The 11,019-nt window shown below is 35.6% G+C and overlaps 3 protein-coding genes across 3 annotated transcripts; all 3 read right to left on the minus strand.

Moving 5' to 3' along the window:
- Positions 1-1,407: 1,407 nt before the first annotated feature.
- On the minus strand, positions 1,408-2,414 carry LOC133785448 (uncharacterized). The gene is made up of 3 exons (XM_062224680.1): positions 2,118-2,414; positions 1,598-1,771; positions 1,408-1,516 (listed from the first exon to the last, which is right to left on the minus strand). Exons 1-3 carry the CDS (start codon positions 2,156-2,158, stop codon positions 1,408-1,410), a joined length of 324 nt encoding a protein of 107 aa, XP_062080664.1. The 5' UTR covers positions 2,159-2,414.
- A 134-nt stretch (positions 2,415-2,548) lies between these two features.
- Positions 2,549-3,298, minus strand: LOC133784192 (uncharacterized). Its single transcript, XM_062223651.1, has 2 exons — positions 3,190-3,298; positions 2,549-3,107 (listed from the first exon to the last, which is right to left on the minus strand). Exon 2 carries the CDS (start codon positions 3,083-3,085, stop codon positions 2,585-2,587), a length of 501 nt encoding a protein of 166 aa, XP_062079635.1. The 5' UTR covers positions 3,086-3,107; positions 3,190-3,298; the 3' UTR covers positions 2,549-2,584.
- Positions 3,299-3,795: 497 nt separating this feature from the next.
- Positions 3,796-5,265, minus strand: LOC133785449 (uncharacterized). Its single transcript, XM_062224681.1, has 4 exons — positions 4,823-5,265; positions 4,201-4,732; positions 3,963-4,038; positions 3,796-3,806 (listed from the first exon to the last, which is right to left on the minus strand). Exons 1-4 carry the CDS (start codon positions 5,263-5,265, stop codon positions 3,796-3,798), a joined length of 1,062 nt encoding a protein of 353 aa, XP_062080665.1.
- Between the last annotated feature and the right edge of the window lie 5,754 nt (positions 5,266-11,019).

Here is an 11,019-nt window from a genome sequence, read left to right on the forward strand (position 1 = left end):
CTCAAACCAATCACAGCTCGAAGTAAGTCTGGATCTGATTGAAGAAAGATGAGACGAAGCTCAACTAAAGAATGCAGCATATCAACAATGAGCTGCCGATATTTCAACAAAAAGGTTCGGGACAGGAAATTCAGATTGGGAGACTTGGTGTTAAGGTGTGTGTTCTTAGCTACACGAGACCCAGCCGCTGGCATGCTCGGGCATAATTGGGAAGGACCTTATCAAATCGAATCTGTTATTCGACCTGGCATCTATAAATTGGCGAGATTGAATAGAGAATTGACACCACGAGCATGGAATGGCGAACACCTGCGACCTTACTATCAATAGTGTAGGAATGATGTTTCCTGTAACCATGCTTACAAAGTTTCTGTTAATAAATTGTTCAATTCTGAATAAAGTCCATTTTTCGTTTCATTATGTTGTATTTTTTGCAAACTACACTACTACAAAAAAGGCATTTCTCTGCGATTTTTTTACTCAATACACTGCGGTTTTCGAGAGTATTGAAAAGCGCAGTGTATTCGACCGCAGAGAAAAGTGTTACGCAAACCGCAGAGAAAAGATACACTTTTCTCTGCGGTTGTAGTAAGCCAACCGCAGAGAAAAGAGAGCTTTCTCTGCGGTTGTAATAAACAAACCGCAAAGAAAGCTCTTTTCTCCGCGGTTTGCTTATTACAACCGCAGAGAAAGCTCTCTTTTCTCCACGGTTGGCTTACTACAACCGCAGAGAAAAGAGCTTAATAAAAAAAAAAATTTCAATTTCGGTTGATAACCCAGCATTTTTACTTCTAAAAATAATTAATTTTCAATTTTAATTATAAATAATTATTTTCAATAGTATAACTAATTTGTTAAATTGTTATATATACATTTCATATCTAATACAAAATAATTGGCTAGTAATGAATCAAAGACTTTAATCATTCTAACCAATATAAGTTAGCACTTTAATCTTACATACATACAAAAATTTAGATTTCATAAACAAATGGCATTAATCTAGCTAACCAATCACTTTGTAGTGGTAGTAGATCCTCTTTGACATTGAATTGCTTTTTGTCAAACCACTGCAAAATTGAAAAGTTAATATAGATTAGATAATTAAATACTATATCTAGTTTTTCTTAAGCAAAAAAGAGTTTAAAATATAACATACTTTCTTCTTGATAACTTCTGCTGGATTCGGTGCATTTACAAGATCATAAATGTATCTTAGTACATAATAACCACATTCATGACTTTCAGGTTGTTTTGGACAAGAACCTCTCACCAATTTTGTAAATGTGCCGATGTATTCATTTTCCAAACATTGTGTGTATGCTCTACAAAAATTAAAATTAATTAAATACATATTATGCTCTCAACTTTTAAAAATTAATAATGCATACATTACAATTGAAGAACTTACTTTTCCTTAACCTTCGTAATTATTGGTGGAGATTTATGATTTTTTAAAGGGTCCAAAATTATGGTCATCCCCCGCATCATCACGAGCACCAACATCCAATGTCGACTAAAATAATAATAAAATATGATTATTATAAAATTAAAATTCAACCATAGTAGTGATAATGTTTAAGTAGTTCGTTCTTACTCAACAATCCAAGGAATGAAATATATTTGGCCTCGTCTATCCATAGTCATCATCCATTTGGCTATAAGATCCACCGTATAGTTTTTACTTTCATCATTGCCAATAGAAAGATGTTCGGTGTCAAAAAATTTATATAATTGCCGTGAATTTGGGTGCATGCTTTCCCAAATGCATCTGTAGAGAATCAATCATTCATATTACATTTTCAATTAATAAATTAATATCGTCAAAAAAAAATTGGGCAGAGTTTCCTCTATTTCTATAGCATATCCAAAATTATTAGAACCTATAAATTCAATTCAGACAAAGCATACAACAAACAACATGCATGTTCTCAACCATAAGCCACCGCAGCACACAAAATTCGCAGAACCTACTTCACTAAGACACACATGTTCTCAACCTTCTGTTATCTCCGCAGCACACAATTTCATCTCAGAACTTACTTCACTACGGATGAATATCTAATGTATTCAAACTCCTCTAATAGTTTGTAATGACATAACGGATTGATACATACCTCATACCAAACAGCATAGCTAAGGATCCAATATTATCCATGGAGGCTGCTTGATAAACGTCTTCCGAAGTGATGAAGATAGCCTCGCGTTCTCCTATAAACTCCGGGTCAACGGGAACTTGTACAACCCCATCTATTCCTTTATTGGAATAATACTCCTTCACTATAAATTTTAGACTCAGATCAATTTTGTCCCATTGGTTATCTGTTAACCAATTTGAAGGTTCTGGTTGAGTTATTTCAGCGGGGATGACTACGTGAGATCCAACTGATGATAAATGTGGGCTTGGTGATAGGGATTTGTAATTAGATGAAGATGGACCCTACATAATAGCATTAAACATATCAGTATAGTGTACCCATTTAAAAATAAAATTTAAATATCTAAGCAAATAATTTTATACCTGACAAGCGACAATTAAATTTTTAGGCCAAGGCAGGAATGTGTCTCGTGTGTCCCCAACATATCATACGTTACCAAAGGGAATAGGGATCTCAGCTTCTTCTTGTAAGACATCTATAAGCCAAACCCTCGCAACTGAATCATCAAGTACATTTCCATGGACGGTAATTTGGCTACCCATGTTTGGTACAATGAGTACACCCTTAGCCACCACATTGTCAATATTATTAGAACACAAATAAACTTCATAGCTCGGTGGTGGCGGAGACTCATAAATTGATGATCCATCATCTTCATCAAAAGGATAGTCTTCGGTTTGATGAAAATGATCATCTGCGTTGGGGGCAGGTCGATAGACTTCATCACTTGTATTCTCATAATATTGTCCCTCATCAAATTGCCCTTCATCGTAGTATCCACACTCATCGTTTTCCTCATTATATTCTTCATTTTGAGCTAATTCCTCTTCTGTGCTAAATTTATGTCTTTTTAGCTCTTCAATCTCAGCTTTTAGTCGAGCAATCTCCTCTCTTGCAGTCATTGTTTTATGTTTTTTTCCAAACATTTTGGAAACGGTCGCAGTGAACCTACAAAAAAAATCAATAAAGTCCATCAATAAACCAATCTAAATAATTCTTAAAAGAAAACAACTATTATAAATTATCATACCCGCCAGCTCGAACACGACCTGGGTGTTCTGGTGTCCCTAATGCTTGAGTCAAGATGTCATCTCGACCCTGAGCTGTAATTTCGCCACGAATCAATTTTTCTTTGACGTCCTCCTGCTCAAGATATTATTTGGTTAAATTTGAGTTCTTCCATCATACCCATTTCAGCCAAAGGTTTGATGTACTCGGTAGTGAGTTCACTTTTAAAATCTCTCATTATTTGACCAGCTTTTTTCAAAATCTCACGTTTGAAGGTTTGAGGAATGTTGTGACCACCCTGAGAATATGATTAAGAAAAGTAATTATTAAATTTAGATATCACACATAAATAAATAAATAAATATCATAATGATAATTTCTTACAATGATATCCTCCCATAGACCATCTTTCAAATCTTGTGGGACCTTCCTCCAATCACCTGAGTTGATAGAAATCGTGGCTCGTACTCTAGATCCAAGATATGATATCATGTTTGTATACACATCACCTATTGGTTTTCCCAAATCGTTCCATTGAAGATTTTTCTTGATTCCTTTGGCTTTTTGTTGGGTCATGTAACTCATTCTTGTTTTACCACGACCTTGTTGTTTCTCTTTGTCATCTCTTTTATTCGCCATCTGCATCACACAAATTACAAGTGTTAATGCATTATACAAATAAATAATCACAAGTGTTAATGCATTATACAAATAAATAATCACAAGTATTAATGAATTATATAACTTACTAAACATGTTTTCTTCTTTTTCTTATTTTATTTCTGGTCGATTCACAATCGACCCATATTCCTTCTTCGATGTCGGTTCTAAGATAATCACGATCATCGCTATCGCTTTCATTATCATGTTCCTGAATATTCTCAACTTGTTCATGTATCGGTTGTCCAATAATGAAACAGTCATGATATAAATCATAATTTTCATCGTACTCTTCTTTTTCTGAGAACTTCCGCTCGGGAACTGATAAAATAATGGACCATTTATCATTAACTGGATCAAGAATGTAAAACACTTGTTTCGCTTGGGAAGCCATGATAAAAGGATCGTTCTTGCTTCCCTTCTTGCTTAAATCAACCAGAGTGAATCCAAGTTCGTCAGTTTTAACTCCAGTATTGTTGTCTACCCAAGAACATTTAAGAAGAGGAATACGAAATAATGAATAATCTAGCTCCCATATTTCTTCAACAACCCCGTAGTATGTCATTGTGCCTGAAATTGGGTTATTATCTTTTGCACTGGCAAAATGCATAGCTTCTGCGACTACACTTACTCCACTATTTTGAACCAGTCGAGCATCATCTCTTGACTTAGTATGAAATCGTTTCCCTTCAACAATGTAAGCTTGATGCTTTATTACATCAATGCTTGCTCCAAGAGATATGCGCTTCAACTCAGTCGACAGTCCATGATTTTTTTCTCCCAACTTCGTCAAAATTGTATTCTTCAGCCACTGGCAAAACGTTTTATTATGCTCATCTATAACCCATTTTTGTTTATTTTTAATCTTGTTTGGAATCATCGACCGTAATAACTCTATGTGATCACTGGAACATAAAAGAAATAACAAAAAGTTTAAACAACAAAAAGAAAATCACTACTCTAATATATATGATTGAAATATATTTTCTACTTACATTATATATGATTGAATCTCAGGATTATTTTGCAACACAACTAATTGAGCTTGATCTAATTCTGCCCTAGACACGGTGGTCACTGTTCCATTCCCTCGTAGTCCTTTATCAACTCCATCTGAGTTATTTCGTGGTTTGCTGATTCCGATTGCTTCAACCCCACTCATGTATTCTGAGCAAAATTCTACTGCCTCTTCCGATATATAACATTCAACCATACTAGCTTCAGGACGATAATGATTACGCACATAACTTTTCAACACCTTCATACTTCTTTCAAATGGATACATCCATCTCGCCCAAACTGGTCCACACAACTTGGCTTCCCTTACTAGATGAACCATTAAATGAATCATAATGTCAAAGAAGGATGGCGGAAAAAACATTTCAAGGTTGCATAGAGTTTCCACTATCTTATAATGTAATGCATCCAATTTTTTCATTTCTAATTCTTTTCCGCATAAATGATTGAAGAATATGCAAACATTTGTTAAACAATCTCGAACTTTTTTCGGTAATACTGACCGAATAGCAATCAGAAGTAATTGTTGCATCAACATATGACAGTCATGTGATTTCATACCCATCAGCCTCAAATCTCCCATGGATACCAAGTTTCGAATGTTGGATGAATAGCCATCAGGCACTTTCATCTCTGCAAATGATTTACATACAACTTTTTTCTCTTCTCTGGACAACGTGAAACAAGCAGGAGGTAAATATGTGCGTTTACCTTTCTGTTCAGGTGCTAAATCAGTTCGTATACCCATTTCAACAAGATCTAAACGACTAGTTAAACCATCCTTAGTTTTACCGGGAATATCAAGTAATGTACCTATAATACTTTCGCACACATTTTTTTCTATATGCATGACATCCAAACAATGTCGAACAAGTAAATCTTTCCAGTAAGGGAGACAAAAAAAATTGATTTCCTTTGGAAACATCCACTTACTTTCTTATTTTTCTGCATTTTTCCATACTTGAAATCAATTTTCTCTACTTCTTTAAGAATTTGTTGCCCCGAAAGTGGCAAAGGAGCAACACCTTGTTCTTTATCACCATCAAATGCTTTTTTTTTTGTCCCTATAATGATGATTTAGGGGCAAATATCGTCTATGACCCATATAACAAATTTTGTGCCCATTAGACAGACGAATAGCCTTTGTGTTAGTGCAACATATTGGACATCCCTGGTAACCTTTTGTGCTTAACCCTGATAGATTACCATAAGCTGGGAAATCATTAACAGTCCACAACAAAACAGCTTTTAAGTTAAAGACTTCTTTCTTAAAACCGTCATATGCCTTAACACCATTTTCATACAAATCTTTCAAATCATCAATTAATGGTGCCAAATAAACATCTATATCGTGTCCCGGTTGTTTTGGGCCTGAAATCATTAACGTGAGCATCAAAAACTTTCTTCTCATCACTAACCACGGAGGAAGATTGTACATAACAAGGAAGACAGGCCACGAACTATGCCTACTACTTAGAGATTTATGTGGATTTACACCATCGACAGCTAGACCTAGACGAGGATGTCTTGCTTCAGTTTTAAATTCTGGATTTAAGTTATTAACTTTTTTCCAAGCCTGCAAATCTGCAGGATGTCGAAGTTTACCATCTTTCACTCGCCTAGTCTCATGCCATATTAAGTTTTCAGAGTGTTCTGCACTTTGATATAATCGCTTAAGCCGCGGAATCAAAGGCAAGTACCACATCACTTTTTGAGGAATAAGTTTCCTGATCGCCTTACTCTTGTTAGGTTTGTAGCGGGGTGAATCACATTCTGGGCAAGTGTCCATGTCTGCATACTCTTTACGATATAACACACAATCATTCGGACATGCATGGATCTTCTCATACTTCAAGCCTATGCAATTTAAAGTTTTCTTCACTTCATACGTAGACTCAGGGAAGCAATTATCTGACGGCAAAATCCCTTTAAAAGCAGCTAAAAATTGACTAAAACATTTATCACTAACTCCATTTTCTGCTTTTATGTTGTAAAATTTTACCATCGTTGGTAATCTTTGTTTCAGACAACCATTGAATAATGATTTATCTGCATCTCTAACCAATTTATCAAATTTTGAAGGATCATCAACAAACTCTTCTTGTGCTTCATCGAGCAATTCCATAGGATGATCGTCAAAATCACTATAACCCAAATCATCAACCCCTCGCCTCCCGAATGGATATGGATTATTATTTTTCAATGATTCCCCATGCCAATACAATGTATGATAACTTGTATCAAATCACTGACAAAATACATGATTTTTTTATCATGGTAATATTTCCTTTTGTTCCATTACCACAATCTATACATGGACAATGAATTCTTTCCGGATCACTACAATTTGTTTGGCAAAATTCTAAAAATTGGTTGAATCCGTCTTGAAATTGTTGTGTTTCTCTATCCTCAAGAATCCATGACTTATCCATAATGATAATATCTACCTAATTCCTAAGTTGATAATGAAAAGAAAATTAGTATAGTAATACTCTAAAATTATGTTCAATTATTAAATTATAAAATGAAATGGATAGAGTTTCATTTATTTCTATAACATATCCAAAATTCATATGTATTTAAAATTTCAACAAAAACATTATTATTATATATAGTAACTTATAAAACATGTTCAACTAATATCATCAAAAAAAAATTGGGCAGAGTTTCCTCTGTATTTATAGCATATCCCAAGTTATCTACCTACAAATTCACATCAAACAAAACATATAACAAACAACATGCATGTTCTCAACCATAAGTCACCGCAGCACACAGAAAATTCACAGATCCTACTTCACTAAGGCACACATGTTCTCAACCTTCTGTTATCTCCGCAGCACACAATTTTATCTCAGAACCTACTTCACTATGGATGAATATCTAATATATTCAAACTCCTCTAACAATAGTTTGTAAATATAAAAAATAAAAATAAAAAATTAAGTAGTAATTACTACTTACCTTAAAAATTAATATTCACCAATTTCAACCTCGAACAAATATTTCAACCTTGAGTGGGAGCTCACACTCAAACAAATATTTCCTACAATAAAAAGTTAAACATTAGTAAATATATGGTAATTGAATTTATCCTAAAATAATATAATTAACAAAAATATACTTAAAAAAATCATTAACTAAATAATATACAAAATTATGCAAGCACTAATTTTTAATATAAAAAATTATGTAAACAACATTATTCTAAATAAAATAATACAAAAATACCCTAAACCGAAATATACATTAAAGAAATCAAGTTTTAGTGATCAATACACGTTTTAAACAAAGAAAATGTCCTCCAATCCTATATAAAATTTCAAAAATATTACAAAAAATAACCATATGAACATACATAGAAACCACCATTAAACCCACACAATATTTCTTCATTTTTACCCTAAAACTTCAAAATAACTCAAGATTAAGTATATATACATGATTTCAAGCTTTAATATGCAAGGAAATGGAAAAAAAAAGAAAAGAAATAGACAATGTGGGGCTTACCGTGGGTAGGGACGGCGTGGTGGGAGAGAGCTTCGGCCGTGACTTCAACAAAGAAGAAGATGAGAAATGAGTGGGAAAAATAGGTTTTTGTGCTTTAGTGGGTGGAGACCACCTTTCTCCGCGGTTTTATACCCAAAACCGCGGAGAAAAGTGTCCCGTTCAAACCTTTCACTGCGTTTTTTTTTAAAACCGCAATAAAATAGGGCGCGGACATTAAATATACTTTTTTTGACTCTTTCAAACCTTTTCACTGCGCTTTTTATTTATTGTTTAAAAAAAACCGCAGAGAAAGCCTATATTTGTAGTAGTGCTATCTCAATTCAATAACCTATGGTCACACTCATACGATATTAAGGGGGCATCAGTGGTATATATACCATAAGTTTGAAGAAACAAGCAAACTCAAAAATAGCATACACGAAAACAAGCAAACGTCTGGACCATTAACCAGATTGTTAAAAATAAAGTGTTTGGATATAACCAAATACGCGAGCTTAGATAATTTGGACATAGCCAGATTATTAAAAATAAAGTGTTTGGATATAACCTGTAATGCCATACTTCCTTAGAGTCGTTACTAAGTGAGTTTTAAACGTGCTTTTAACTCGCTAATCGAGGTTTTAAGGCAAATGTGTAATCAAACCATAAATAGAGTCATAAACTTGGAAAATAATTCCATTTACTAAAAAATCATAAAATGTTTAACATTTGGGATCCTAAAATACTGTTTATAAATATTTACAACTCAAAATATACTTTAAGTCGAATATACGACAAAATAGGGTTCTTTACAAACAACTTCCAAAAAAATACCCCTGGCCGTGGCAGCCAGGCAGACCAGACATGTACGCGCCGCGTCACGCTCTCCATACTCATGGTCGGTTGACTTTCTCCTTTCCCTTAACTGCACCATAGAGCACCCATGAGCCGAAGCCCAGCAAGAAAACTCCACATAAATAGATAACATACGCATACAAACCATTTAGCATATAACCAATTTTGTCAACAAACTAAACACATATGGCCATGTCGTCTCTAGCACTTTACTAGGCCCTGAGTTGCGGGTTACACCGTAAGGATATCCCAGGTATCCTTCAGGGTCTTACCCTGGCAACTCGCACTCCGCGTGCAAAACGCTGCTCTTGGCCCCTTGCCGTTCTCGACCTTTGCCGTTCCCGGCCCTAGCCGATCTTTCACATATATGCATACATAGCATAATTAAAACGTAACTTAAACATATACTAACACAATCAATGGGCTAAACCCAACACATAATCATATAGGGCCGTGCCCTGCAATGCAACTATGGGGCCTCGCCCTGCTCTATGGGTACAACAGCTTTCTTACCTGTGTCCCGAGCTTCTTGAGCACTGAACCCTTGAGCACGATCCTCTAATCCGAGCCTCACCGGAAACCTAGTCAAAACACACAAATAGCACTCCCATTATAACCAATTCAAAAGCATCTTCCGAAACCAATCTCGAGCTCTCGGGACCTCCCGGATCCCCACACAAGGTGGCGGAAGCGTCCCCCGAGCCCCCTGGGCAAAAGCCTAAAAACTGAAATTTCCCCCTGCCCAGAAATGGCCTAGCGCCGCGGCACTAGCCCTTAAGGGCCGTGGCGCCCAGCGTGGTTCCCTTCCTTGATGCTACATAGCGCCGCGGCGCAGAAGAACAGGGCCGCAACGCCCCTTCGCAAACCCATAAATCTGGGTTTCTCCCAACGTTTTCCCCAAGTCAAAACACTCCCAAATCAATACCGAAGCATACCTAAGTCTCAAATTCAATCCAAAACCCCATATAAACCATCTAACAACTCAGAAACATCAACAACAAGTCTAAGCACACAATCAAACCCAAAAATCACTTAATGGTTCAAATCTCAAAACTTAAACCAGCCTTTAAAAATCTTAAACCAAACCAGAAATAATTTCAAATATTCATGGAATTCTTACCTCAAGTGGAGATTCGACCTTGAGCTGATTTCCCAATCAAATTCCAAGCTTAATTCACTAAATTCAAGCTGAACCTAACCACAATTCACCCCAGGAATTCACCAAATAAAACACACAATTCAATTCTCAAACCCTGATATTCTTAGCTGAATTCTACAACATAATTACTCAGAATTTCCTTAACTCAATATGTAGAACAATCCTCTAAGTTTTATGGCCTTAACTCCCTTCTTGATCCCACAAAAATTCAAAGATTCCTTTCCTTCCTTTATGATTTTCCCTAGTTTCCTCTAGAGCTCCCAAAGCCAAGCTCTTGGATAAACACAAGGATGGGAACGTTCCAGCCTTTCCCCTCAGCCAAAGTTATCTATATCTAAGCCAAAAGACCCATTTGCCCTTCCATCTAACTCTTATTCTAGCTAATCCTCAAGGGCAACCTAGACCTTTCCTATCCTCTTACAAAAATACCATTTTCTCACTTAAAGTAACTATCCTCAATGGTTACCTATAGTTACCCAAGTTATCAAAGTGCCATTAACCGTTACTCAAGATTCCCAAACTAATTTATAATATTCCCGAAATACCCCTAGGCTCCTCCCGAGCTGGGTATTTAACCTCGTGTGACTTTCTAGCTAATCAGCTCCCTAGGACCATCTTGGAACGTGCATCACAAATATATCACCATTATCACATATATCACACATTCATTAA

This window comes from Humulus lupulus, chromosome 6 (assembly GCF_963169125.1).
Source record: "Humulus lupulus chromosome 6, drHumLupu1.1, whole genome shotgun sequence".
Lineage (NCBI taxonomy): Eukaryota > Viridiplantae > Streptophyta > Magnoliopsida > Rosales > Cannabaceae > Humulus > Humulus lupulus.